At 38.8% G+C, this 27,253-nt stretch overlaps 7 protein-coding genes across 10 annotated transcripts; 2 read left to right on the forward strand and 5 right to left on the reverse strand.

The window, feature by feature from the left end:
• Positions 1-267: 267 nt before the first annotated feature.
• On the reverse strand, positions 268-1,057 carry LOC17884941 (deoxyuridine 5'-triphosphate nucleotidohydrolase). The gene has a single exon (XM_006292173.2). The coding sequence runs from the start codon at positions 1,040-1,042 to the stop codon at positions 389-391; it is 654 nt and encodes a 217-aa protein (XP_006292235.2). The 5' UTR covers positions 1,043-1,057; the 3' UTR covers positions 268-388.
• Positions 1,058-1,259: 202 nt separating this feature from the next.
• LOC17886683 lies at positions 1,260-2,754 on the forward strand. The gene has a single exon (XM_006292394.2). The coding sequence runs from the start codon at positions 1,285-1,287 to the stop codon at positions 2,653-2,655; it is 1,371 nt and encodes a 456-aa protein (XP_006292456.1). The 5' UTR covers positions 1,260-1,284; the 3' UTR covers positions 2,656-2,754.
• Positions 2,755-2,790: 36 nt separating this feature from the next.
• On the reverse strand, positions 2,791-10,085 carry LOC17887152 (DExH-box ATP-dependent RNA helicase DExH11). 2 transcript variants are annotated; one of them, XM_023782038.1, is made up of 23 exons: positions 9,828-10,085; positions 8,977-9,234; positions 8,566-8,826; positions 8,405-8,464; positions 8,220-8,298; positions 7,952-8,133; positions 7,775-7,882; positions 7,579-7,680; positions 7,297-7,497; positions 7,051-7,161; positions 6,689-6,756; positions 6,224-6,593; positions 5,973-6,128; positions 5,766-5,876; positions 5,546-5,599; positions 5,095-5,352; positions 4,892-5,001; positions 4,632-4,785; positions 4,108-4,561; positions 3,805-4,019; positions 3,473-3,711; positions 3,256-3,382; positions 2,791-3,170 (listed from the first exon to the last, which is right to left on the reverse strand). In XM_023782038.1, exons 1-23 carry the CDS (start codon positions 9,960-9,962, stop codon positions 2,958-2,960), a joined length of 4,026 nt encoding a protein of 1,341 aa, XP_023637806.1. In that variant the 5' UTR covers positions 9,963-10,085; the 3' UTR covers positions 2,791-2,957. The 2 variants fall into 2 exon arrangements, with proteins under 2 accessions (XP_023637806.1, XP_006293159.1); XM_006293097.2 differs by having other exon boundaries at positions 8,396-8,464.
• A 1,406-nt stretch (positions 10,086-11,491) lies between these two features.
• Positions 11,492-16,614, reverse strand: LOC17886565 (alpha-glucan phosphorylase 2, cytosolic). Of its 2 annotated transcripts, none has more exons than XM_006293051.2 (16): positions 16,389-16,614; positions 16,080-16,294; positions 15,702-15,881; positions 15,432-15,608; positions 15,269-15,354; positions 14,927-15,116; positions 14,743-14,835; positions 14,359-14,543; positions 14,155-14,272; positions 13,956-14,084; positions 13,642-13,860; positions 13,358-13,561; positions 12,879-13,037; positions 12,294-12,557; positions 11,957-12,147; positions 11,492-11,846 (listed from the first exon to the last, which is right to left on the reverse strand). In XM_006293051.2, the coding sequence occupies exons 2-16, from the start codon at positions 16,281-16,283 to the stop codon at positions 11,720-11,722; spliced, it is 2,526 nt and encodes an 841-aa protein (XP_006293113.1). In that variant the 5' UTR covers positions 16,284-16,294; positions 16,389-16,614; the 3' UTR covers positions 11,492-11,719. The 2 variants fall into 2 exon arrangements, with proteins under 2 accessions (XP_006293113.1, XP_023638139.1); XM_023782371.1 differs by having other exon boundaries at positions 16,080-16,308.
• Positions 16,615-18,203: 1,589 nt separating this feature from the next.
• Positions 18,204-21,111, reverse strand: LOC17885672 (probable anion transporter 4, chloroplastic). Of its 2 annotated transcripts, none has more exons than XM_006290822.2 (9): positions 20,567-21,111; positions 20,228-20,454; positions 19,742-20,105; positions 19,534-19,578; positions 19,305-19,451; positions 19,024-19,161; positions 18,914-18,947; positions 18,586-18,765; positions 18,204-18,477 (listed from the first exon to the last, which is right to left on the reverse strand). In XM_006290822.2, the coding sequence occupies exons 1-9, from the start codon at positions 21,026-21,028 to the stop codon at positions 18,473-18,475; spliced, it is 1,602 nt and encodes a 533-aa protein (XP_006290884.1). In that variant the 5' UTR covers positions 21,029-21,111; the 3' UTR covers positions 18,204-18,472. The 2 variants fall into 2 exon arrangements, with proteins under 2 accessions (XP_006290884.1, XP_023639068.1); XM_023783300.1 differs by having other exon boundaries at positions 18,204-18,480.
• A 1,032-nt stretch (positions 21,112-22,143) lies between these two features.
• Positions 22,144-24,050, forward strand: LOC17885093 (UPF0503 protein At3g09070, chloroplastic). The gene has a single exon (XM_006292598.2). It carries the CDS (start codon positions 22,287-22,289, stop codon positions 23,934-23,936), a length of 1,650 nt encoding a protein of 549 aa, XP_006292660.1. The 5' UTR covers positions 22,144-22,286; the 3' UTR covers positions 23,937-24,050.
• A 112-nt stretch (positions 24,051-24,162) lies between these two features.
• Positions 24,163-27,236, reverse strand: LOC17885531 (beta-glucosidase BoGH3B). Its single transcript, XM_006290698.2, has 9 exons — positions 26,919-27,236; positions 26,606-26,810; positions 26,177-26,267; positions 25,933-26,078; positions 25,601-25,844; positions 25,405-25,509; positions 25,102-25,284; positions 24,829-25,030; positions 24,163-24,718 (listed from the first exon to the last, which is right to left on the reverse strand). Exons 1-9 carry the CDS (start codon positions 27,085-27,087, stop codon positions 24,234-24,236), a joined length of 1,830 nt encoding a protein of 609 aa, XP_006290760.1. The 5' UTR covers positions 27,088-27,236; the 3' UTR covers positions 24,163-24,233.
• Between the last annotated feature and the right edge of the window lie 17 nt (positions 27,237-27,253).

Consider the following 27,253-nt stretch of genomic DNA (forward strand, 5'->3'; position numbering starts at 1 on the left):
TTCGAGGTTTTGGGTATAACCCGAAAACACCCAAACCCGATGGGTGTTTACCCGAACCCGACCCGATCTTTAAATATACCCAATTAGGTGTTATTTCTCCATACCCGAAGACCCGAAAAACCCGAAAAACCCGACCCGAACCCGAATGGTTACCCGAACGCCCACCCCTACTTGATTCATTGAGCACTCCATTAGACAGAGCTCCTTACAGAGTTGGCTTGGTTTTTGTGAAGTCATCTCTTATATTTTCTTGCAGTGAGAGTTTTGTTTTGATAAGATAGTCTTAAATAGATAAACCAAAGAGAGAGATATTACAGCCATGCCCACAAACTGTTCGACGAAATAACCCTAAATTAAAACTAAGACACATACTTAAAACGAAGCTTCTTCAAACACCAGTAGAGCCAAAGCCACCTTCACCACGAACAGTATCATCCAAATCTTCAACCTCCACAACATCAGGAGTCACAATCTTCTCGATAATCAACTGCGCGATTCGATCACCCAACTTCACATCGAACTCAACATCAGAATGATTAAACAAAATCACACCAACGGGTCCTCTGTAATCAGCATCAATCACACCAGCTCCAACATCGATCGAATGTTTCCAAGCCAAACCAGATCTCGGAGCTATTCTTGCGTATGTTCCTTCTGGTACAGCGATGCAGAGATCCGTCGGGATTAGCGCTTTGCCTCTCGCCGGAACTTTAGAATCCACCGCGCTTGAGAGATCGTATCCAGCGGAGAGAGATGAGCCTCTTGTTGGTAAAACAGCTTTCTCGGAGATTTTCTTCACTTTGAAGAAAGGTGATGAAGATTCGCCATGGATTCCGTTTCGATCGAGCTTTTGGAGTTTTGGTGACGGTTCGGTGACGGCATCGGAACTGTTGTTGATCTTCGTCTCGACACAGGCCATTGTTGAAATTGGGAAACGAAGTGAGGTGAATCGTTTGGTCAAGGAGTTGCAGAGAAACCCTAATTTCAATTGAGGTCGAGTTGTTGTTGTGGGGATGATGAAGAGCCGTCGTAGCTCCGCCATAAATGGAGTGAGTGAGTGAGAGTGGCGCCAAATTTTCCCTCCACCCTAAGAGAACTTGTAAATTCAATGGGCTTTTAAGTTTTAACCAATTTATGTATTTCTCGGCCCAATAGGCTCAATAGGCCCAATAATAGAGGACCGTTTCTAAATTGTTAATGATTTTTTTTAATTCTTCTTCCTCATAAACCCTAATATCATTTTTCACTAATCGATTCACTGGTTCTTTGAGCTTTGTTATTGTCATGTTTTCTCTGATACTCCATGGAAGAAGGTCTGTGGAATTGCAGAAATGGCGTAGCTTAAGAGTTACTACAGTGAGCATTGTGCAAAATGTATTCGCTTTTACCAACTCGTTCTCCACTCCAATAGCTAAGGATGTGAGTCCTCAAGGGAGTAGTAATTTTACTGTATCGTATCTGGTTGATACATTGGGTTTAACTACAAGACTAGCTGAATCGATCTCAAGGAAGGTCAGCTTTAAGGACAAGGTAAATGCGGATTCAGTTCTGAAGCTTCTTAGAAGTAATGGGTTTAAAGATTCTCAGGTCTCCATGATTATTAGGACTTACCCACAATTGCTTGTTACAGATGCTGAGAAATCTCTTCTTCCTAAGCTCCAGATTCTGCAGTCTAGAGGAGCTTCAAGATCTGAGGTAACAGAGATTGTTTCGATTGTTCCGGCAATCCTGGGGAAGAAAGGGGAGAAATCTATTAGCTTATACTATGATTTTGTCAAGGACATTATGCAAGATGGTAAGAGTTCCAAGTGTGAAAAGTTGTGTCATTCTTGGCCAGAGGGTAAGAGCAAGAACAAGATCCGAAATATATCTCTTTTAAGAGAATTGGGAGTGCCTCACAAGTTGTTATTTTCATTGCTCATCAGTAATTCTCAACCTGTTTATGGTAAAGAGAGATTTGAAGAAACACTCAAGAAAGTTGTTGATATGGGTTTTGATCCGGCCAAATCAAAATTTGTGGAAGCTTTGCGTGTCGTCTACGAAATGAGCGATAAAACCATAGAAGAGAAAGTAAATGTCTATAAAGGGTTAGGCTTTAGTGAAGCAGAGGTATGGGCAATTTTCAAGAAGTGGCCTTTCTTTTTGAAATTCTCGGAGAAGAAGATTACTCAGATGTTTGAAACACTTAAGAAGTGTGGTCTGTTGGAGAAAGAGGTCCTTTCGGTGTTGAAGACTCGTCCACAATGCATACGAGCTTCAGAGCAGAAGATATTGGACTCTATTCAAACGTTTCTAGACTTGGGATTCAGCAGAGATGAGTTCAGGATGATGGTTAAGCGATATCCCCACTGCACTGGATATTCAGCAGCGCTGGTGAAGAAGAAGTTTGACTTTTTAGTGAAGAAGATGAATTGGCCACTAGAGGCTGTGGTTTTGATTCCTGCGGTACTTGGATATAGCCTGGAGAAAAGGATTATGCCAAGGTGTAATGTAATCAAAGCTCTCATGTCGAAAAGATTGATCGGAAGTGAAAACCCTCCGATTTCATCAGTCTTGGTATGTACTGATCAGGAGTTCTTGAACAGATACGTGATGAAGCATAACGAGCTAGTTCCTAAGCTGATGGCTATCTTCACGAGATATCAGGTTTCATAGTTTTGTTTTCATGTACGAGTCTGTATCTGAAACCCATTTTTGTAGTCTCAATTGGACGTGGATCTGACTGGTTTTTAAAATACAATCCTATTGGGGAAATGAGTTTTACCATTATAAGAAATTGCAATAATCGTAAGAAAAAACTTTGATCCAACCACTATATTGGTTCGAAAAGCTGCATTACAGATTCTGCAGGAGTTTAAGACATGGTCAGACAACAAATCAACATTGTTGAAAGTGTTAAATGGAATTGAATTTCAGGTTATGTGACAAGCATCTCTGGTCAGTTTCCTAATCAAATCTTACACTCCAGTAACATACAGACTAGCTGCAAAGACTATGTCACGTTTTATAGCATTCGAAGCTAAATCCATTTTCTTGTGTAATGCCGAGTTCCCCATAATGGCAGCAGCGTTCTTGAACTCACGGCATGTCTCGTCCAATCTCACAATGGTCCGAACTATCAGACCTTCAGGGACATCCGTCAGTTCACATATCTCTGCAAATGGAGTCCCCTGCAAAAATCAAGCATACAATATGTTTAAGAGATGTATGAATCGTGCAATGTATAATAAGATACCTTGCTTTCTAGCTACAAACCTTTGCCCACTCATAGACGACTTCAACTAGACCAAATTTGAGATTCTCCTGGGCATATTCTTCAGGGTCTATTTGTAAGTTGTACTGAGCTTGAAGTTCACCAAGTCTGATTGCTGTATCATAGAGTCTATGCAAAAGAGGGTCAATGATTATATCAGATCGATCAGATCAGATCAAATGCTGTTTATAGTTATGAGAAAGAGTGGTCGTAACAAACCTTTGTTTAGCTTTGGCTAGCTTAGGAGTAAGCAAAGGCGCTGAAGTGTTTTTCTGTTGGAAGACAAAGGCAGACATTATAGCCACTGCTTCTTCCGGTTCTAATTCTTCGAACTGATTCTCAAACAGACACACTGTGCATATCAGTTCTTCCCCAGAATTCATCTCGCAAGCGACACGGCCTTTGATTTGGACAACGAGGTCATCATCTATACACCCAATTTCCTTCAGAACATCGATCTGCAAGAAGAGGTTTGAACTCTACATGTTACTCTAAATTATCATACATAAGAGTAAACAAAGTTGCTTTTGGAATTTCTCATTTGAATGTACCCGGCCCTGAAACGCAGGCATCTGTAATAAGGCTTCATCGGACATTTGAAATTCTAGATCTTTGAGGTCCGTCTTATGCTTCTTAATGTCCCTAGCTAACTTCATGTGCTCTTCCAATTTGACACAGCCGTGGCATTTATTCATGGACATCTTTTGCAACAGGCGGGTCCATTTATAGTACGTCTCCACAAGCTCGGCATCTTTCAGCTTCAAATCTGAAATGGAATCATGAAATGAACTTTATAGGGGAAATGAATTTGCAGCCGAAAAACACGAAACAGGCCTATAATTTAGTTAAAAAACCTTTTATCGGGTCTAGAGCAGGAGGAAACTTGTTTCCATCTGCTTTCAGATCCAAAAGCTGTTGAACTGTCTGAGAAAAAGCTGCCTTGTTCCCGTCCTCGAGTAGACGCACCGGATCAATCTTTATCTTGCTATCGCATATGCACAAGAATTCTTTGTTATCAAACCCTTTAACCTCGTAACCTACACCAGCAGCGGCTCCATGGTACGGGAGCTCTATCTTGACCGAAACGGGACCTTTACGAGAGCTCGGCTTCGTATAAAATTCTTCTTCAAAACCACGTTTTGACTTGGGCGCAATAAAATAACCTTGAGAGGGATCTGAGTTTTTCTTGCCAATGCTGACCATATTTTTCTCTGGTGGCGGTATTTCAGATTTTATTACCAAAACAATATATTGTCTATTAGTGTTGGAAGGTCCCTTCAGAACGACTCCAAGAAAATTGTCTATGCCCTGTACAATTTACACACATGAGCAACCGATTAATGAACCAGAGGAAAGAGAGGTGGAGACTGAGTCTTACCGTTTCAGATTTCATGACCACTACTCTTCCTTGTACAAGAAAATTCTGGGCATAAGGAGACTGCATAACTCCTTCTGACATCTTACTGTTATATGCGTTTGCTTCCATATACATGTCATAGTAATCTTCAATTGCCGGTTCACCTTTAATACATCTGGACGAATAAATCAATAGGTTAATTTTACATCGAAGTAGAATGTAGAGAGTGCAAATAGCTGTGTAATCCCTCTGAGTATGAAATTCAGTATGTTTGGCCTAACTCTATATTTTTGATTGGTTGAGAACGTTTTATCATGAGAAGCTGCTGTTTTTCGGGCAGTTTCTTCTGGGCATGGAATTCAGCAAAACTTCTTTTCAGCATGTCCTCCACCTTACATTTGAAAATTGGCGAGTCAGAAAATTCCAAGAGAAAGGCTAGTTAGCAAAACACATGGCAGATCAATGGTCCAGACATTTGAGATACCTTCAATTCTTCAACACGTAAAAGATGGAGGATCATTATGTAGGTTAGTCGGAACTGAGATTCTAGTCTTGTTGCGCTCCCAACAATTATACGCCTCAGATCACTCTCATCTGGAACTTCATCGCGACACATTACAACAACTGTGCCAGTTTTGTCAAGTCCTCTTCTGCCAGCACGCCCTGCCATTTGAGTGTACTCTCCAGGAAGCAATTGTCTAAATTCCTTGCCATCAAACTTTCTCAAAGCATCAAAAACGACCTGTAGCGCATATCGTGGAATAGTAAGTTATAGGTAAATTTCATAGAGAATATGCTTATCAGTATCCCCACATTTGTTAAAAGGAATTTGTAAACACTGGAGATGTCAACAACTCTTCATACCTTTGATCCACACCTGCAATAAACATTGTAACACTGGATTAAAATCAGAAACAATATCAAATTAGCCTCACCGTTCTGGCTGGAGCATTAACCCCCATCGCAAATGTCTCTGTTGAAAACAGCACCTGCGGAAAGATTACAAACAAAAGATTGCCTGAAGCAATTTAGACGACAATGATGTCCATAAGGTAGTAACCAGAAGCATGAAAAACAATTAGCTTGAGCATTGTATTTATCATGTAGCCTCATATAATTGCACAAGAATATTAGAGCCTGAAATCTTAAACATACCTTAATAACACCACGGCAAAAAAGCATTTCAACAACTTCCTTTACTATTGGAAGCAGCCCAGCATGATGAACACCTATTCCTCTATGAAGTAAGCTTTGGACTCTGAGGACCTTTAAAATGTGTCCCCCCCACAGTTCATGAGTAGGAAATCAGGCACCTCTTTGAATTTATAATGATAGAAACCAGGAAATTTTAAGATAGCCAACCTGAGGTAAATTCCTATCAGACCCTTTCAATCTTGAAAAAGCTTTATCGCAGAAGACACGGATTTCACTTTTCTCAGAACCAGTAGTGAGGTCAGTCCCAGTCAAAGCGTCAGCACACCTATCACAATAATTCTTTGAGAAACAGAAGACAACCACCTAATGGGGAAGGAAACATTAGAGGTTAGACATAATGACCAGAAATGACAACACATAAGACTAAATATAAGAAACAGAACCGACATCTAACATACAGGTAACAGGGATTTTTTTGAGAGCTTGTTGATAAGCAGTAACCAATTTGAAGCTGCTGATCGTCTAAATGCCCCATTGTTTTGACTGTTACCACTATAAGAGGATTTTGCTAAATCTTTTGCACTTGAGTGTTTATTCTGCTTGCCACGAGAATGAGCCTCATGTTTCTGGGATTTGTTCCCATCTTGATGAGCAGAAGATCCTGTATGCTGTTTAGGAGCGACACTAACTGCATTTGAATTTTTCTTCTTTTGTGAATCTTTAGCATCCTTTATTCCTTTAGGAATAAAAACTTCATTCTCACAAACTTTGTAGAGTTCTCCAGAATAAAATAGGCAATGCTCTAGGGGAACTGGTCTTTTTGTCGTGCTGATAACAGAACCCATAAAATTAAGAAATTAAAACTTCACCATCAACCAATGAATTAAAGGAACAATATTCTACCAGGACACATTAAATCTCACCCAGTAACACGAATCTCTTTTTGTTTTGTTCTGCCAATCCAATCAGCAAATTCAAATGTGTTTGGCACCTATAAGAAAAATATTCATGTTATAAGTTCAGGGGCACATTGGGAAAAAGAATGGAGAATAATGACTGAACCACGAAGCCATATCTATCTCCATAAATTCTAAGAACTGGAGGGTTAGTTCATTATAATCGCGGCCAACAGAGACCCGAACAAAAGAAAAAAATCACATATTCCTTCCTTTCCAACTCATCTTATGTGAAATTTCATAGCCAAATATAGATGCATAGCAAACACAAAAACACCTGAAAAGAAGTAAGGTTTTCTAATGATGCACATAAAAGCATTAAGAAGTACCGTTGCAGAAAGAAGGACAAAATTTATATGCCTTGGCAGCATGATGATGACTTCTTCCCAAACAACCCCTCTCTCTACGTCATTGACATAGTGAACTTCATCAAATATAACCTGCCAGTCATACGAACGGTAACAAGGAAACATGTTTTGAGTTTCACACAGAACTACAAAGGCTGCTTAGAAATAGAGCGATTTGAGCACAATATCAAACACAGAAGAAAGTAAAACATAAGAAATATCTTTTACCCATTCTATATCACGTATGATATCAGCACCACGATAAAGCATTGACCTTAATATTTCCGTAGTCATGATCAGACAAGATGCCTCTGGCCTTATGCTAACATCTCCAGTGAGAAGTCCGACATCAAATTTCCCACAAAAATCTCTGTATTTTTGGTTGCTGATGGTTTTAATTGGAGCAGTATAAACAGCTCGTGTACAGTGCTGAACATGGGAAAATTGATCAGCCAACAAAACAAGGAATCTAATATACTAATGCAGTTGATGTTCTTCAGAATTATCTACCTTGGTGGCTAGAGCGAATGCATATTCTGCAACAACTGTCTTCCCCGCTGATGTATGAGCTGCTACAAAAACAGACTCCCCCTTCTCTAGACAGCATATAGCCTGTAGGCATAGGACACTTAGTTATTAACCGAAAATTCACATATAAAAGGTAACCAAGCACATTCCTCAAAAGTCATGCAAATTTAAAAAGTACCTCCTTCTGAAAGTTGTCCAATTCGAAAGGGAATTCAATTGCCATGTCAGGAACAAGCTCATAAAATCGGTCAGCAATGCCTTGGCTATCTCCTTTAGTAGCCCATCCCTAATGCACCCCAAATCATGTTTATGAGAGGGAAAATGAAATCTTAAAATGCAGAATCCACATTCTTACCTCTTTCCGTAGTTGTTTATCACTGTTCCCAGTAATTGCCTCTTCCGTCAATATTGCTGTCTTTGCTGATGACAGAATCTCATCCAGCACAGTGGCGTCAGTCTCTATTCCCTTGCTGGCTTCATTGCTTTTGGTTGCTTTAGCTTGAGGTTCAGCTTCTGCCTTTGGAGACTCAGATTCAGCTGTATGCTCAACATGACAGTTTTGAATATCAGACAAACTAACCAAAAGTACGTCTATAGAAGTTTAACATGAGTGATTAAACAACCATCTCTCTCAAGTTCGGAAAAAGCATCTTCTTCCCATGCCTTCTTGAACAGATCATCAAACTGAATAGACAACGTACTCTGGAGGTATTGACAATGCAAGGACATTAAAAAAGAGTTATTGCCACAAACAAATAGAGAGTAACTTTATGTAAACCAGTAACATTGATCTACAGACCGACTTTACATCTGAAGCATTGCCATGTGAACTCTGATCCTCATAAACGTTCCAAGTTTGAGGATATGGCTTTAAAGTACAAAATGAAAACAGAAAGAATCAATCAACAATGAATCATAAATGAATTTACTAGGTACAAAATTAGATAGTTATATTATAGGATAACATACCATCAGATCTCCAAGATCTACACTCTGCTTAAAACTAGGAGGAACGGTTTGAACAGGACCCCCATTGAGCAATTCCTGTACCCATTGGCCACTAGAGACACCCTCTGGAAGGAATCTTTCTGAAGACTGTGAATCCTCCAAGCCACCTGGACGGAAAGGGCGATTATTGACACTTCCTCTCAGAAAATCCTTCGGAGGTCCCACCATTCGTGGAAAAAATCCAGAATCTTGATCTCCATACATTTGTTCCGACAAATCCACCTAAGATAATATGACAATCCATTCCTCCCACAAGAGTCAGAAACAGAAAGCTAATAGCAGGTCATTCTTCTACAGACAAATTTTGACTCTCAGAGGATACAGTATATCACTGTCTACATGAACTAGTTTAAAGTGACAGAAATGCGTTACCTCCACTGATTTTGGCTCCCATGCTCTGTTCTCAGTTTCCTTTTTTTGACGCCTGAATGGCAACTCCCAAGTGGGAACCACAACGGACCTTGGCAAAGAGGGTTGAAGGGGCACCTTCACCCTGGAAAACCAATCGAAATCCCACTGATTCTCAGCTTTTTCAGCAGAAAACTGATCCGGTTCCAGTCTTGGTAGGAGATATTTTTCCTCAATATGTTTCTTTATTGATTCTTTTGTTTCCTTGGCAAATGCAGGAGGCTGAGAAACACGCATATACACAAACATAAATGAAGCATTTCAAAAGCCATAAAGCTTTACTAATAACCAAGACTTCATCTCATAAAATTTCAAAACACATCATCAGTGTGAAAATCTGAACATGTAAGAGCATCCACCATTGGATGCCTTTGTAAAAGTATTCTGGAGTTGTTCATGTCACTAATAACTACCACTGAACAAGAATTTCTAAAGATTCAAACCTCTCACCACATGATATTTTCAGAAACTTAGCTACTTTTGTTTCCGTTCTTCACCACATAATACCTGATACAACCCTAACTAACTCTTCCCTAATCAAGTAACCAGATAGTCCAATAATACCACCATAATTTTCTTGTTCCATTAGGATTGTTGAGGGAAACACTGAGTAAGAATCCAACTAAGACTTAGTCAACTACAATACAGAAACAAACAACCTACGTTATTCAAAAACACAGAGACGCACAGGTACTAGCAAAACGAACTAATTGAGTATATCAAACGCATCACATTGCATTAAGAAAACAAGTGCCTAAGCGAACCCAATTTTGAAAGAGGTGATCAAGTTCTCGCAACTAAATAAAAAAGCTCACGGATACGAAATCGGGTAGTGAGTTCACGGCGTCGTCCCTCTCCGCCGTGTACAGAGGCTCAACGCGGAGGTGACCACCATGACCGGAGAATCCAACCCGGAAGGCGAGTTCGTTGCCTGCTTGGACTCTGCTCATTGTGCTTTCTCCCTATCGTTAAATTCTTCGCATTCCCTTTCCTCGCCGTCTCGAAGTATTCTCAAACTTTTTCAGCGATCGGTCTGGGAGGGCCCGGTGAAGGAAAGAACAACAATTAGATTTCTCTCCGGTTGAGTTCTGCGGCTATGGAACACCGTGCCGTTTCATTGCTACAAATTAGGAATGTATGCTGTCTTCATATATCTTATTTTGGGCTCTGATTTAGGCCCACACCTAACAAAATATGTATTTTTTTTAATTAGAATTATGATCCAATAAAATTGAGATTGAAATCAATATATTTGTTTGAAAAAGCAAGAGATCAATATGTTTGAAAAAAAGAAAAAAAAAAAAAAAGAGATAGAGATCAAATATAATTGATCGTATCATAAATTTTCAATCTGTTTGAGTTCACCTTTATAAAGTTTGATTCACTTTTTTCAGTTTGAATAATTAAGTATTTATTATTGAATCAAAGACTTAGAACAAAGATTGTATTTTATAAAGACTTCTTCTTTATTGCTTTAGAAAATTACTCAAAACTAAAGTTCTTACAATCTCTCTCAAAACTCATAGGTTAACCACACCTTGGCAACTCTATATATATAAGGAAATCGGTAGGATTAACTCTGGCCATGAATGTTTTGTAGTTTTTAAATGGGTTTTAGCTTTTGGTTTTTGGTTTTTGGCTTTTGGTTTTTGATTTTTTAGTTTTTGATTTTTGCTGTAGATTTTATTGTTAGAAAGCTGAAAAAAATAGTTTTTAGTTTTTATGAAGGAATTGAGCAAATTTCACAAAATCTGGTTTCCCTAAATTTAAGGAAATCTACTTTTATAAGAATTGTGAATGGCAATTTTTCTGGTTTTTTAGAATCAAAAGCCAAAAACCAATCAAAGAACTGCAGCCATTTAAGGCCTCTAGCTTGCACCTCAAGCTTTCTTTAATATCTTCAAGCTTAGATCAACATTTATCACTTCTTTATATGAAAAAAAAAATAATGATTTGTATAAGAATGAAAAAATTATTTCAGTTTGTGGTAACTTGGTGATTTGTCTTGCAATAATAGTCTAGCCAAGTCGATCCAATGTTTGTACTTGACTGATCGTTAGGGAATGAAGTCATTCAAATTTAAAATTTCATAATGCATTTCGTTGATCGAATTTTATTAAAACAGATCACGTAAATCCAAAATCAGATTTAACATTCACATATACAGTATATAGAACTGAGTCAAGCCACAAAGTACACAATAGACAATAAATATAGAATTAAACTAAGGGTTTAAGAAACGGAAGAAACACAATACAATAAGAAATTAAAAAAAAAAATGAGGCGAAGCGAAGCGAAGCAAGTAATTCGCAAATATTACGAAAATATTCGAATATTCGAAGTTCCGAATACTCGAAAATTTACGAATCGAAGCAAATAGCAAAATCAACTATTCGATCGAAGCGAAGCAAATAACAAATATCACAAATTTTCCGAATATTCGCTTCGTGCCCAGGGCTAATTGATTGGGACAAAAAAAATCATTAAAACCAAATACACATTCATATAGCAGTTTACAGAACGTTTCCTTGAGCAAAATCAAAATATTGCAAACTTCATGAACTATACATACGAAAAGGTTCATCATTTATTTCATTTTGATTATACTCTTATGAGATCTTATATTATATAATATCGACTTTGGAGTTGTGTGGAATTGGAGATGTCTTGGTAAGGAAGGTCGGGTTTGCGCGAACGATATCAGGACTTAGGGAACAGGACAAGCCTCTATGTTCCAAATCTCTTTGGCATACTGAGCTATCGTACGGTCACTGCTAAACTTTCCTGAACCGGCTGTGCTCAATATCGACATCTTCAGCCACCCCTTCCGGTCCCTGTCACAACACATTATGAATCCATTGTCACGTTATAGAATTTGAGTATTCATTCAGCTACTGTAAAAAAACCTATGAATATATGAGTTGAGTTTAAGAGATGGTCTTACTTATAAGCTTCATCAACTTTGGCCTGAGCGTCCATGTAGCTAGGGAAATCATACCCAACCAGGAAGTAATCACCACGTCCAAAACCTGTGTTACCCTCAAGAGAATCAAGGAGCGGACCATAATCGTAGGTCCCAAACACTCCACTTTTCACAAACTGCTTCGCCTCTTCAAACCGAGGATCGGGTTTGAACTGATAGTTTCCACATGCACATAAACATTTCATGTCAGAGAAAGTACAGAAGCATTTCACTAATAAGGCGCTTCATGAAAAGGAGACTCGCATTTGTTCCAGAGAGACAAAAAATATGCAAGGGAGAAAAGGAGATAGTGACATACCAGTCCGTCTTCTCTTTCTTTACGCAGTCGAGGGACCTGATCAGCTGTTGCACCAAAAAGAAAGAAATTTTCTTCGCCAACCTCCTCTCTTATCTCAACATTAGCCCCATCAAGGGTTCCTATGATAAGGCAACCATTAAGAGCGAATTTCATATTGCTGGTACCACTTGCCTCCATGCCTGCTGTGCTGATGTGTTGAGATAGCTCACTTCCAGGTATAAGCATCTCTGCTACAGTGACATTGTAGTTTGGGACAAATACCACCTAGAGAGGCATATTTGTTAAACCAGTTAAAAATTTCTTCAAGCCATGTTAGTGAAAATAAAGGAGAAAAGCAATTCATTGCATTTGCATCGAAGTAGCAACAATAAGAAAGCTTTGTTCTCGGAAAGGAGGCTTGAGTAGCATTAAACTTAACCAAAAGAAACCAAGTTTATCTTGAGATATGCAAACATCTGAATATGGACATTGACAGATCAACAACAAACTCAAGCAAACATCACTATCACACAATCAAACAAGCATCGTGGTTAGCCATCTCAAGTTACACGTGCAACATTTTATGAAGACTCAGAGCAATTTTACCTTTAGGTATTCGTTGACCTCTGGATCGCTGTTAACAACGTCGCCCACATCATTCACTAGTTTCACTATCCGTTTTGCATTTGTATATGTTGCAAATGCTTTACCCCCAATCATGACAGTACGAGGAACTGTTTTCTTCCTTTCCTCAGGTTTCATCTCCTGTACCATTCAACCGCAGAAAAGAATGTCACACCAGAAATACATGCATGACCTAAGCGATGGTTTATCAATTTTTTTGGTTAAAGCATCAAAAGCTGCCAATGAAGCTTTATGAGTTTTGGCTCGAACCAACATTTAGAAATCTCATAAAAGTTTGGAATTTTTTGCCAAAGGAAGGGGAGTACGCTGAAGTATTTAACTTATTTTTACTCGTTTATATAGCATTAGGTCTACCATAACTTTTCACGCAAAGGTAAAAACATAGATAAATTACTAGGAATCATAAGGCAAATCCAGATAGATGGGTAAGCCAACTATACCTTTAACTTTTTGAATCTGTAAATTACTCCAAGAATGTTCATCAGCTGCCTCTTGTATTCGTGGATACGCTTAACTTGTATGTCAAATAAGCTTGTTGGATCAATACTCACGCCAGTTACACGCTCTATATACTGAGCCAAACGTTTCTTATTGGCTGCCTTTGCAGAAGCCCATTCAGATTGGAGTTCTTCATTGTCCGCAAACTAGCAGAAGAAGAGATAACATCAGAATGACAACATAAAAACCCATCGCAACTCTGGTGCTCAAAAGGATAAAATCAGACCTGCCGAAGACCAGTAAGTAGGTCAAGATCAGTGATCCACTTGTCAGTCTTCAACCACTTTGTGATTATATCACTGAGCTCAGGGCTGCAGAAACGTAACCACCTCCGAGGTGTGATGCCATTAGTCTTGTTTTGAAACTTGTTTGGCCATATAGAGACATAGTCTGCGAATAACTCAGCCTTCAAGATATCACTGTGTAATTGAGCAACGCCATTCACCTGCAAAAAGGCTCTCATAATGAGCACTTCAAACCAAGAAGACTAAATGGGATTTAGAATCAATATAATATAATTTTGACAGAGGGATCACTTACTGTATGCGAGGATACAACACATAAGTTAGCCATTCTCACCACAGGCTTTTGTGGATTGTTATCTAAGATGCTTAAACTTGAAATCTTGTCCTCAAGATCAACCCGTGTATCACGAATAGTTTTCACAAACTGCAGAATGGTAATACTCTATTAGTAAGAGAAGACAGAAAAAAAATCCTTAGAATGATCAGCAAAATACCCTCTTATCAATCTCTGTTATTATTTCCATATGACGAGGAAGAAGCTTCCACATCAAAGATTGTGACCATTTCTCCAATGCTTCGGGAAGGACAGTGTGATTGGTGTAAGCAACGGTCCTGCAAACCTTACAAGTAAGTCCAAACAGAAAGGTGGAAAAAAAACTGTTGGAAATACTGATTGGTTTCATGCACAAATGTAATACCTCGATGTCACATCCCAAGCTTCATCCCATCCAAGTCCATTTTCATCCATTAGCAATCGCATGAGCTCAGGGATTGCAAGAGTTGGGTGTGTGTCATTCATTTGAACAGCAACTTTACTTGGAAAATCTGACCATTTTCGGCTGCCTTCGGTCGTACTCCTCTCATGAAATCTTGATATAATATCCTGCCATAAGTTACCATATTGTGAAGAGGAAATATTAATAAAATTATGCCAACATGAAATGTTTTCGTATTTATATTTGCCCACGATTAATCAATTACATCCCATTATGACACCCATCAGAGAGTCCTAAGTTGATCCAATACGTTATGGCTTAAGAATATGAAGAAAATGAAAGGAACCTACAACAAAAGTGACAAACCTGAAGCGAAGCACTGCAGAGAAAGAACTGTTGTTTTAAGCGTAATAACTTCCCATTCTCGGTAGCATCTCCTGGATATAACACAGTGCAAATCTGCATATATATTAATTCATTGTTAGAGAGAAACAGAAAGCCACAAAGCAAAATAAGATAGAGCAGTAGGTAAAAGATAACGTGTTATAACCTGTTGAGCTCGAGAATGTAGCTGCGCAGCCAATTCATACTCTCCTTCATTGAACTGATAAAGATCAAGATCCTCCGCCCTAGCTTTTGCTTCCCAGAGACGGAGACTGATTGTGTTCTTTGTGTTATATCCCGGGATTGGCACGTCATAAGCAAGAGCTTGTACAACATCACCACCTACCCATTTCCGTCTGCAAAATAGTCAGTTGATCAATTGAAATGCTTAAGAGCAAGCTCGGTGAAAAGTCAGAGAACACATAGCAACACTCCTGGTGTATACATCCATAGAAATTTCAAGTACAGACATATGTTTAGTCATTTAAGTTTCAACATTGAAACTTACGATCCATCTGGGTTTACTTGCACACTGCCGAAAAATCTGACAGGGAATACTACGTCGTGCCTTACAATTTCCCATGGGCTGAACTTCTGCAAATTCCCATAAAAATAGGATGAGGTACAGTCTCAAAACCATCGGTTGATATCACTACATTGATAAAAATCACCTCAAGCCAGTCCTCTGGAATCTCTTCTTGACCTTTCTGTGAGATAAGTTGCTTGAACAGCCCATGTCTGTACCTCAAACCATAACCCCAAGCAGGCAAATTTAGGGTGGCCATCGAATCCAAGAAACACGAGGCAAGTCTCCCCAACCCACCGTTCCCCAGAGCTGCATCTTTCTCCTACGATTTCATGGCATAAAAGCTCAAACATTTCCAATGGTATTGGAAAGATTAAAAAAAAAATCATCAATATCCCAAGTAACTCAAAGATACCTGCTCAGCTATCTCCTCAAGCTCATAACCAAGCTTACGCAGTGCATCAGCATATGGACCTTGAAGGTTCAAATTCCCAATGGCATTTGTCAAAGCACGACCTTGGAGATACTCCATAGACAAGTAGTATGTTTGTTTTGGATCCACTTTGTTAAAATGAACATAAGTCGCATTCCACAGCTGCAAAACAATTCACACAACCCAAGTTTATATCACTCTCACAGAAACACACAAATAAAACATTCATACACACTAAAAATTCAATTGAATCTAACTACCAGAAGCCATAAATTCCAACAAACTCATATCTACTTCACGAGCATATCTTCATCAAACAAAACTTACGGAACAGTCCACAAACAAAGAAACACTGAATACCTCAATGAGACGATCGCGAAGACTCTCAGCCGTAGCATAAAGAGCTTGCTCAGGCCCGAACTTCAACGGAGAGAAATGTGGACTGTACTTAGCGTGGTAGAGGATATTCTGAGCGATCTCCGTACCTTCAGTAGCCTCCGGAATCGCCTTCGCCGAGATTCCCTCCGGCAAACTAGTCGCAGCTTTTCCATTCGTGTTCGCCATAGCTTATCTCCCTGAAACACAACCACTGTAATTCAGAAATTTGCTTAAATACACTCAGAAAAATTCAAAATTATTGCCGAAGTAAAGATTAGCGAGAGCAATTACCAAATTTCGAAACTGGAATCTGGGAAGAGATGAACAAACACTTCGAGAGGGCTTATGAAGCAGAAGAAGATACTGTGGAGAGAATCAGTATATACTAAAAAAGAAGCGTAAGATATTTCTCACAAGAGGTAAATGACAGAAACGTAATTTTCTTTGTTTTTCTTTGTTTTTCTTTATTTTGATTTCTTTGTTTGTGTTGTTCGGGTGATTTGATGAATTGTTTTTTTTTTTCTGGAAGGATTGAAAATGTGAGGATCACAAGAAAAGAGAGAGTGAACTAGTGAAGTTTTTATGTGTCAGAGGAAAGCACAGAAGAGCTTTGTGATTTTTGTTTGTGTTGAAAATATCTAGAGAAGCCCCCACATCTCTTTGTTTTTTAGTTAGAGAGACCCTTAAATATTATTTTTCGTATAAAAGAACACCCTTGTATTTTGGGAATTGAGGACCGTTGATTATTTTATTTTCTACGAATTTAATTAGAAAGAAATATTGATAACTCAAATGTAGACGTTCATTGAAAGCAAATAAAATAAGGAATTTGATCGAAGAAAGAGAATGAGAAAAGAAAATAATCAAACAAGTAAAATTCTGAAATTTTCTAATTTCCAACATTTTTTTGCAAACGGAAGAAACTAGAAAAATGGAAATAATCTGAGTAAAAAAGCCAAACGTAGTGACTCGCTTACGTTATCCCTACTATAGTAAAAGAGAAATACAAAAGTTTCTTGGGTCGGGTTTTTTAAAAAAAATTAACCCGAAATTTTTCAATTGGATCTTACTAAAAATTTAAAAATATTAAATACCAGTTTCCATATATATTATTTCGAAATCTACCAAATTAAACCATCAATATCGGTTTTGGAAAGTACATTAATCTTAATTTGTTTAAGGAAAAATACATTAATGTATGATTTTGTATATTGGTTTAACAAATTAACCTAAAAATCAGAAATATAAATTAAATATAAAATTTATCAAATTATCCATAATATTTCAAAGCAAAATGTTCCTTAAATATCTTATATTAATATTTAGATGTATAGTTTTCTCCTATATTAACTATGATCTTCACACCAATTACGGGATAATTCATTTTCAACCATCTTTAATATATTTATTTGGCAATAGTTTCGAATTTCTGGCTTGATTATAAAGCTAATCTTTTTTTCAACGCTAACCTAACTCTAAGAAAATATTATCTATGTAAATAAGTTTCTGCTACCAGAAAATTGTAACATAAACACAGATTTTACATTTTAACACGATAAGAAATAAGAAATCATTGGCTCTTTATTTGTTTATTCTAGAGATTTGCAATTTTACAAAACTTCATGAAAGGTCCAAGTTAAAATCATGTATTTATGATTATGCGGTGTACCGCGGGTCAATCCCTAAACTTTAAAAATGATTCATAGTATAATATTTATACATGTATATATGTCACATATTGTTCTAAAATTAACAATCCAACTAAAATCATACAATTTAAATAATTTTGAACATATTCGAAACCAACACAAAAATACAATCTAAAAATGATAGAATTTAATTAATAATCAAAATAAAGTAAAGCAAACACAAATAAATTATCCCGCAACGTACAAAGGATTAAAAACCCGGTAATTTTCCCACGCGCTGTAGCGCGGGTCCGAATCTAGTGCATACGGTAATGAGAGGTACTAAAAGTGAGAAAGAGAGCTAACACGAACACGTGTGTACGAAAATCACGAAGTTGGGAAAGTGCGCGCACCTCGGATCACGGATCTGCACCTGCTGCCAACTTCACTTTTCCTCTGCTTCCGTGTCCTTTTTAGATTAATGATTCAGCTTCTTCGAGGCCTAAGATCTTTAACATATCATTAACAAAAGGCGTTTCATTACACTGAACACAGAAACACTTGCTACATTTGTTCTATCAAGGAGAAGAAGACGAAAGTGGACATCTTTTCTAAGTTCTATACAAGGCCGATATAATCTTGTTCCTGATATGTACTTGATGAAAAGAAGCTTGATTCTATTTAGAGTTGCAATTAACTTCTCTCCTGGCTAATGTTCCATCTCTTATAAGTGGATTTTGTCCTGCTTCAAGCTGCTAAGAAGACCATCAAAATCATGCAAATTATTGGAACAATTTATTATAAAAATGAACCCCAAAAAGCAAACAGCACAACTCAAGAACTACGAGATAGGGACAGACCTGTTGTGTCAAAATCGACTCTTTCTCCAGTTGCGTATATGTTGTAAAAGAGAGCGGAGAGGAGATATAAAATTGCTGTAAGAAGGATAAATCCTTGGAAGGAACCCAGTCGTTCTACAAAGAAACCAGTTCCAACTGTACCAACTATTGCAGCCAATGTTCCAGCAGTAAGACACATTCCTATAACAGTATTAAAGGTCAATAACAGTCAAAATATTTTCTAAGGCCAATTCCTTCTCAGAGGTACAAAGGAGCTATCGGTGATAATTGAGAACCTAAAGGAACTATGGAAACCAGTGTCTGTTAAAAGGAGAATAAGAATGTGTACCATGTAGAACACCGGAATACTCTGGAGCAATTTCCTGAAACATGAAAAAATCAATGTTAAAGATACTCAAAATTTGTGGTGGCTTAAGTATGAATCACACGCTTGGGTACCTGAAGGTTAATAAGAAAACCCAAATGGCTGAATGATTTTAGCCCAACAGCTAAACTGAGCCAGGCTGATGCTACTAAAGGTTGTTTTGCTGTCGTTAGACCAATAAGAGAAATTCCAGGACCAATGAAACCAATGGACTACCAAAACAAGAAATATAACCCCCCAGTCAGAAAAAAGAAAAGTGAATGCAAACTTCAACAACATTCTGATATGTAAACAGAACTCTTCATTCCGTGTGGCCTCTTGATTGAATGAATTCTGTAACACATGAATCACAAACCTGCATAATTTTCCGCGTTAAGGTGATGCTTGTACCACGCCGTATCAACAAGTCCGACCAAAAACCAGCAATGTATCCAGTGAAAGCCATCATACTCCATGGAACAGCACTAAACCAAGCAGCTTGTTTGAGGTTCACATGATATACCTGCGACACGATATTCTCTGAAATTTCTTAAAATACTAAAAAGAAAGATTCTATTTAGAATTTGTTGGTGATAGAGACTTACTGAATTGAAGTATATGGGCATCCATGAAAGAATCACAAAGAAACCCTGGAAATAAGTCATTAAGTCAGTTTAATGAATTACAACAAATAGGAAAACACCTGATCATAACTGTAAGTCACAGCAGTTGGTGCTACCAATTCCACTTCCAAAGTAAACCTCACAGTAACAAGATTGAAAGAGTTGTATTGAGAGGAATATTTATACATACCCAGCTATGCATGGAATTTGCAACTATAACAGCCCAAGTTGGCATCTTGGAGAGAAGGCGTCCAAAAGGAGGTATTCCACCTGTGATGTATTGTTTGTTCACCCTAGTAGATGTTTGCTGCTTTTGCTTTATATACTCAAGTTCAGACTTTGTAATCTGAGGATGTCGATCTGGTGCACTTGACGTTGCAGAGAGCCACACAAGCAACCAGAGGAACCCCGATAACCCAAAAATTACAAATGGACCATATATACCACCTTGAGACATGAGAATAGGAGATAACATGAGTCCTACAACATTCCCAAGCTGAAACCCCGCCATTGCAATACCAACCGCCCTAGAACGTTCTGTTGGGGGAAACCATCTACATCAAAAGTACCATCACTAAGAACCCTATAAATCCAAGAAACTATTGTCTGCTCGTTTCGAAATCATGAGTGTGCCTCTATCACATTTTGAATATTCTGAGAAACATAACATCACTACCTTGCAACCATGTTGTTCATGCAAGGAAGAGCTACTCCTTCAGCAACTCCAACCATAGCTCTTGCAGCAAGCAGAGCCAACAAAGAAGTATCAGCTGCCCAAGGAGTAAGAAAAGTAGCCAAAGACCACAAAGCCACACCCCATGCCATGACTACTTTACCACCATAACGGTCCACCAAAGTTCCGCCAGCTATTGGTGAAATCAGGTATCCCCAAAGAAACGATGACTACCCAAAGAAACATTCAAGAAAGTATGAGACAATGCTGTACAGTAGAACGGCTTAGTACTGAAGTTACCAAACAAATTATGAAGAAATCAAAAATGTTGAGAGAGTTAACCTGAACGATACCGGAAAAAGATTTGCTCCATCCACGAGAAAGCGAAAGAGGAACAATCGCAACGGACATCACAACACGATCCGCATTGCATAGCGCCAGAGCAAGCGCGAGCATCGCAACAACCTTCACTCTCTCCGACGTTATAAATTCCGAAAAATCAGGTTGCACAGTCACCTCCGCTGACGTCTCTCCCGGCGTACGGCGAGAATCGCTGCAAGACACTCTTAATCGATGACGCTGAATAACACCACATAGATCGACGGAATTGTTCCCGTCGAATCTCAATGCGCCTACGCCTCTACCGGAGCAGAGTAACAACTTTTTCCGACGATCTCGGTCCGGCAACGACGGAAACCTCACTGTAGGTAAGTACGAAGTCAAGACAGCTCGATCTCCATGGATTTTTGGGGTTTTGCGATTACGGAAGTCTATTGAAGATTGTGAAGAGAGAGAGTAATACATTTTCACCTATCGGAGCTGCTCAGTGATGATTAGTCCGGTAACTGAAGAAGAAGACGAAGAAGAAGTTGCTCGCTCGGATTGCAATTGCAACAACCAAATCGCGTGATGCGGGGGAGTGACACATCCGTATCGTTTTAGGCCCACTAACATATAACAGGCCCATATTGATTGGGTTTCATGATTAAGTAATTTAATGTTTTCCGATTAGCATGATTATAATTTATAAGTGCATCATGCAATTTATTTTTTCTTAAATTAGAGTGTTCAGTTCTTGAGATTAAGTCATTCATCTGAAGCTAAGAAAACAAAAAAAACTTCTTCCCTCAAAAATATTTTATAGTTAAAATTACTTTTGTGACAAAAACTTACAATAAAGCAAATTGAAAGACAAGCCAACATTAATGTCATAAAAAAAATTATAGACTTAAATACCATATTGTTGTCAACTATAAAAATATGCTGCATTTTGTATTACACCATTTACGTTTTGTAGAATGAATTATCCAAAAAAAACCATTGGTGTTTGAACAAAAATTCCTTAACTAAAAAAAAAAAAAAAAAAAAAAAAAAAAAAAAAAATCCTTAACTTTTTTTACTAATATCTTTACCCTCATAATGTCTTGGAAAAATCAAAAATATTAATTATCAGTCACTGTATTTGGACTTTGGAGTAAACACGTGAAAAATCCCAGTCTTTTATCAGAAAATGAGAACAATTACAGTAAAATCTGTATATGCCGACAAAAAGAAAAAGATACTACAAAAATAGTTTTGGCTTCGGGACTTAGACCATCTCCAATGGTTAGAACCATGGGAGGGTGCTTATTCCTTTTTTTGCATTAATTTTTTAAAAATAAATTTATAAATAGCCCTTAGTCTTTGCTTAAAGAGTTAATTTAGACAACAAAGCTTATGAAAAGTGCTTGATTTGCATTAAATATAACGCAATAAATATAGGCAATGTCTTAAGGTTCCCATTAAGCAATGCCAATGGAGTTGCTCTTACTAAATTGTTTTTTTTGAAGAACTACAAGTCTCTCTCTTGTCTTGGGAACTTGTCGTAGATCCGAATCTCTATGTTTTTACTCATGTTGGTCACTTTAGTCGAATTAGATTCCTTTAAAATCCGTAAATTAAAGCAAAAATAATCTCATCAAAGAAAAAACTAGTCACTGCACTCTCACTCTCTCTCTCTTAAGTCACCGCCGCACGCAAGCAAAGCAACGAACCACCTCTCTCTCTCTCTCTCTCATAAGCAATGGCTAACGTCAAACAAACCAGTCGCCGTCGTTCTTCTTCCTTATGTCACCGTCACCCTTCCGCTAAACCAACCAGCGGTTTCTGCGCTTCTTGCCTCCGTGAACGTCTCGTCACTATAGAAGCTCAGTCTTCTTCTTCCCCAGCCGCCGTTCAGACTCCTGAGCTCCGTCGTATTCGATCACACTCTGTTCGTAACGCGTCAGTCTCTGTTTTAACTCAGCCGCGGCGGAGATCGTGTGACGCTAGGTCAAGCGCTAGCTCTCTACACGATCTGTTTGTCGATGATGACGAAGAACGTTTGGATAGTTCGATTCGGAAGCCTCTGGTTCCGGAGTTGAAAGAGGAAGAAGAAGAAGAAGAAGATTACTTCGATGGAGAAGATATCAAAGGTTTTGATGAAGGCAAGCCGAGGAAGATTGTTGAAGAAGAAGAAGGTATAGAGAACAAGACGATGAAGGAGTTTATAGATCTTGATTGGGGAAACCAAATCAAGAAGAACAATGGTACTAAGGAAATAGCATCGGTTTTGAGTAGGAGACTTAAGATCTTTTCATTGAATCATCACAAGGAGAAGAGAAAAGATGAACAGTCAGATTCTAGATTCGTTCTTGGTCGTCACTCTTGTGATGTGGATCCTAGATTGTCTTTTGATGGAGGTAGGATCTCGTTTGAGAAGCCAAGGGCTTCATGGGACGGATGCTTGATTGAGAAATCGTATCACAAGCTGACGACATTGTCTACTGTGACAGAAGATGCTAAAGCTAAATGTGGTGGTAAAGAAGAAGAAGAGGAGGAGGAGGAGAAGAGTCCTGGTGGGACAGTTCAAACGAAGAACTATTACTCGGATTCCCGTAGAAGGAGAAGCTTTGACCGATCGGTTTCGATTAAGAGACATGGATTGCTTGAGGTTGATGATATGAGAGGTATTTCGAATGCTAAGGTATCACCTGAAACTGTTGGTTTGTTTCATGGTGCTAAGTTATTGGTTACAGAGAAGGAACTTAGGGATTCTAATTGGTATTCGATCAAAAATGCTAAACCAGAGAGTAAAGAGTTAGTTTCTAAAGGAAAGATTTGTATTGGTGCTGCTGGTGAGGGGAAGAAGCAGGATAGTGTAGAGTTAAAGAAACCTAGAAAGAAATGGCCAAAGGGATGGAACATTTGGGGACTGATACAGAGGAAAAGCGAGGCGAAGAACGAAATCAAAACCGAGCAAAGTTTGAAACTTGAAGGGAATGCAGTTGAGGGTTCTTTGGCTGAGTCTCTGTTGAAGCTTAGGAGAGTAAGTAAAGGAGAAACCAATGGTGGTGTTAGTGAGAAGCTATTGAAAAGCTACAGCGTAAGCGCGAGAAAGTCTTGTGATGGTGTGTTTAGTGGTGCTAATATTTCCAGTGGCTTTGAAGGTGGAAGAAGCTCCTGTGATGGTTTGTTTCATGGATCTATTAACAGTGTTGAGGTTGGAAGAAGCTCCTGTGACGGGTTGGTTAATGGCATTGAGGATAAACAAAATCCTCATCTACTCCAGAGAAACGCCAATGTTGGTACGCGCGGCCGAGAAAAACTTGAGAATAGTTTGTTTAGATTCCATATGACTCCTGCAAGGAGCCATAAGACTAGCAAATCCGGGAAGAGTAGGCTGAAGAATTAGTTTGATCTAACATTTGTGTTAGCTCTTGAATACCCTATTGTAATTAGCAACTAATGTATTTGTTTACTTTGGTCTATAGATAAGTGAACTAAGATTCTATTGCAATTATGTCCATAGTCATACTGTTGAGATTCCTTAATATCACATCTAACAACAATTTTTGTTTTTCTTCTCCTATCTTTTCCTCATAAAAGCACTTAAACAATACATTATTTTCTAGTCACTGTTTGCTTGTAGACATTCGAAATTGCGGGTAATATATGTTCATAAGATACTTCCCCAATGTGACTGGTGAAGTTACAGTGGTTTTGAATTGAGACTGAAACCAAAAGGGAACAATGGATCATATGAATTGGCATTAGCATCTAGTGGCAAATGCTCAACACGTTTGAACCAGCTCACAGGTAATTTCCCCTCGAAGTCATAATCTCCAAAAATAACGTCAGCCATCCCTTGCCCTTCTGTTCCAGGCAGCCAAGCAGCAACCAGAGCATCTGTCTTTTCAAGAACTCTCTGCTCCAAAACCACAGGTCGTCCTGAGATCAGGACCACCAGAGTAGGGATTTTCTCTGCGACTGCGGTGACAATGTCGCTACCATTGAACGGTATTGTGAGTTCCGAGTTATCCCCTGTTGCCTCTGCATAGGGCGGTTCCCCGACTGCAACAATGGCATAAGAGAATCCTTCACTCGAGGCTAAGGTTTCCTTTGACGGATTTTTCTCGTAGATTACTTCGGTTTTGTCTCCAACTACTGCTTTTATGGCATCCAAAAGCGTCGTGCCTACATTTTAGACAGACACAGATTCATGTTGATTAACTTTACAACAGCATCTTATAGCCTCTGCTAAACAAAAGTCCCTTTCTAAACCAAATAGCAATTACTTTACTTACCAATTGTGATCCTGCCGCTTAGACCAAACCATGTCTTTGTCCATCCTCCACACTGATATCCAAGATCATCTGCATGAGTTCCAGTGACTAGAATCCTCTTGGCTTTGCGATCTAGAGGCAGAAACGGTTTATCAGCATTTTTACCATTCTTTAACAGAACTAACGACTTTCTAACTGCTTCCTGCGCCAATTCTCTATGTTCCTGCACACATGGAAAAATCTTAGAATAAGGCAGCACTCTGGTCTAATGACATTCAGTACAAGAGAGCTCACCTTGCAACCAACAGTACGCAACAAAGATCGATCAGTGAGAGGATGTTCGAAGAGACCAGCGACAAATTTCACTCTGAGTATTCTTTCAACAGCATCGTTGACCCGATCCATCGGTATTTCCCCTGACTCTACTAGATCTGTCATGTCTTGTATGAACTGGTCGTACTTTAATGGTACCATCACCTGCAATAACATTGATTATACAATCTTCACCCTGACAATCATTCAAAATGATGAAATATTTTGCTAAGCTGAAATATTTTGCTAAGCTGAAATATTTCGAATACGGGATTCAGAATCTACCATGTCAATGCCAGCATTGACCGAAGTTTTAATGCAGTTGCGGTAGTTTGATCCCTGAGGCTTACTAAGCCGGTCCAAACCTTCCCAGTCAGAAACTAGAAAACCCTGGTGGCATAAACAAGAAAACTAGCTTTATGCATACACTTCTAGTTTATTCCTATTTTTTCATTGGTACTCAATTAAGTTTTGCACAAACCTTGAAACCGAGTTTGTCCTTGAGAATTTCTGTCAAGAGAAAACGGTCGGCGTGGAGTTGAGTTCCATTCCAACTGGAGTAAGACGCCATAACCGTGGAGACTCCCTGAGAAAGACACTTAAGATATGGAGTAATGTGTATCCTCTCTAAGTCTTCATATGACGCAATGGTGTTCCCTTCATTAATGCCCTTGTCAGTACCACCATCTCCTACAAAGTGTTTGGCGCAGGCGACAACATTGTTTCTATAACCCAGTAAACAAATCTATGAGACATGACATCAAATCTACTAAAGACCAAAATCAAACCACAGTGTAGTGTTTTATTTGATACCTTCCTGCAACAAAAGGGTAGCCATTTGGGTGTTCTTCTGGTGGCACGCCTTGTAGGCCTGAGACAAGCGAAGTCATCTCGGAGACAAGTCCGGGATCTTCTCCATAACTCTCATAGCATCGTCCCCATCTCGGATCTCTCAAGACCTGTTAGAAAGACAAAATAAAAACATTCAATTCAAAATTCTTACAAATCATTTTGTTCAATTTCAGTTGTTAGATTTACATATATAAAAGGGACTTACAGCAACACAGGGAGAAAATGCCCAGTGAACACCACTAGCCCTTACTTCAAGTGCAGTTGCAGCTCCGATTCTTCTAACCAAATCTGCATCTCTACAGAATTGCCAAAACTTATCATGTTAATAACAACCAAGCAACCACATCATGGCTGCAACAAAAGCACCTATCTTGAACACAATCAGACTCTAATCACAACTACTGCAATACCACCACTACTACTACATTGTAATCAGGAGCTAAGTGAAGCTAATCACAATTTTAAATAGGTAATTGAATCCAGTCCACAAAGCAAGTTTCATCAGAAAGACAAAAAACAGAACAAAACAACCTAGACCAAGACCAAGACTCACAGTCCAAAATGTGAAATTATCTAAGTGTATGCAACTATCTCTCACAGATCATTGTAGTTTGCTTAGTTAATGGTGTAAAACCTGGTGGCTCCTAGGCCGATGTTGTGAGGGAACACGGTGGCGCCGTAGACATTGTTGTTGCCATGGACAGCGTCAGTGCCATAGATGATTGGAATTCCCAAACGCGACGCTAACGCTGAACGCTGAAAACCGTCGATCATATCCGCCCAATCCGACGACTTAGCATCCTCGAACGGCGCACTCCCACCGGCGTTTAGTACACTTCCTGTAACACCAAATTCATAAATTTATATTCTGATTATATAAAAATCCATTTTCCAAGAATCAAAATCACAGTAAAAGAAAAGACAAGAACTGCGTGGTTTGTGTGTACCGATGAAAGAATCTGTAATGGCGACAGGAGAAGCAACGTTTCGTTCAATCTGAGTCATCTGACCAATCTTTTCCGGCAGAGTCATCCGAGAGAGAAGGTCCTTCACACGCGCCTCCACTGGCGCGTCTCGGTTCTTGTAAACACATGAAGACTCATCCTTCACTACCATATTCTTACTCTTCTTCGTGTGTCGGTCGTGTTCTTCTCACAAAGTTCAGTTCAGCTACTTCTGATACTTCTTTTATCTATAAACCAAGTCCGAAGAGACGTGGCACACTGGTTGACGCCTTCACGGTCCACTCATGTACTCTCTCAAGTCTCAACTGCTCCAGTAA

The sequence above is a fragment of the Capsella rubella genome, unplaced genomic scaffold (genome assembly GCF_000375325.1).
Source record: "Capsella rubella cultivar Monte Gargano unplaced genomic scaffold, Caprub1_0 scaffold_5, whole genome shotgun sequence".
NCBI classification, from domain to species: Eukaryota; Viridiplantae; Streptophyta; class Magnoliopsida; order Brassicales; family Brassicaceae; genus Capsella; species Capsella rubella.

Excerpts from the sequence above, each read along its gene's own strand:
- LOC17884941 (XM_006292173.2), bottom strand. The coding sequence starts at position 1,042 with ATGGCGGAGCTACGACGGCTCTTCATCATCCCCACAACAACAACTCGA.
- LOC17886683 (XM_006292394.2), top strand. The coding sequence starts at position 1,285 with ATGTTTTCTCTGATACTCCATGGAAGAAGGTCTGTGGAATTGCAGAAA.
- LOC17885672 (XM_023783300.1), bottom strand. The coding sequence starts at position 21,028 with ATGTATTACTCTCTCTCTTCACAATCTTCAATAGACTTCCGTAATCGC. Across the intron at positions 20,455-20,566 it reads CTTTTTCCGGTATCGTTCAG|TCATCGTTTCTTTGGGGATA; the intron begins GTTAACTCTCTC and ends TTCTTTGGGTAG. Across the intron at positions 19,452-19,533 it reads TGCCCATATACTTCAATTCA|GTATATCATGTGAACCTCAA; the intron begins GTAAGTCTCTAT and ends ATCGTGTCGCAG.
- LOC17885093 (XM_006292598.2), top strand. The coding sequence starts at position 22,287 with ATGGCTAACGTCAAACAAACCAGTCGCCGTCGTTCTTCTTCCTTATGT.
- LOC17885531 (XM_006290698.2), bottom strand. The coding sequence starts at position 27,087 with ATGGTAGTGAAGGATGAGTCTTCATGTGTTTACAAGAACCGAGACGCG. Across the intron at positions 25,845-25,932 it reads TACCCTTTTGTTGCAGGAAG|AAACAATGTTGTCGCCTGCG; the intron begins GTATCAAATAAA and ends ACTGGGTTATAG. Across the intron at positions 24,719-24,828 it reads AAGCGGCAGGATCACAATTG|GCACGACGCTTTTGGATGCC; the intron begins GTAAGTAAAGTA and ends TCTAAAATGTAG.
- LOC17886565 (XM_006293051.2), bottom strand. The coding sequence starts at position 16,283 with ATGGCGAACACGAATGGAAAAGCTGCGACTAGTTTGCCGGAGGGAATC. Across the intron at positions 15,882-16,079 it reads TTCGCGATCGTCTCATTGAG|CTGTGGAATGCGACTTATGT; the intron begins GTATTCAGTGTT and ends ATTGTTTTGCAG. Across the intron at positions 15,609-15,701 it reads TTGAGGAGATAGCTGAGCAG|GAGAAAGATGCAGCTCTGGG; the intron begins GTATCTTTGAGT and ends ATGAAATCGTAG.
- LOC17887152 (XM_006293097.2), bottom strand. The coding sequence starts at position 9,962 with ATGAGCAGAGTCCAAGCAGGCAACGAACTCGCCTTCCGGGTTGGATTC. Across the intron at positions 6,129-6,223 it reads CAAAAAAATCCCTGTTACCT|GTGGTTGTCTTCTGTTTCTC; the intron begins GTATGTTAGATG and ends CTTCCCCATTAG. Across the intron at positions 4,786-4,891 it reads CAACCAATCAAAAATATAGA|ATGTATTAAAGGTGAACCGG; the intron begins GTTAGGCCAAAC and ends TTATTCGTCCAG.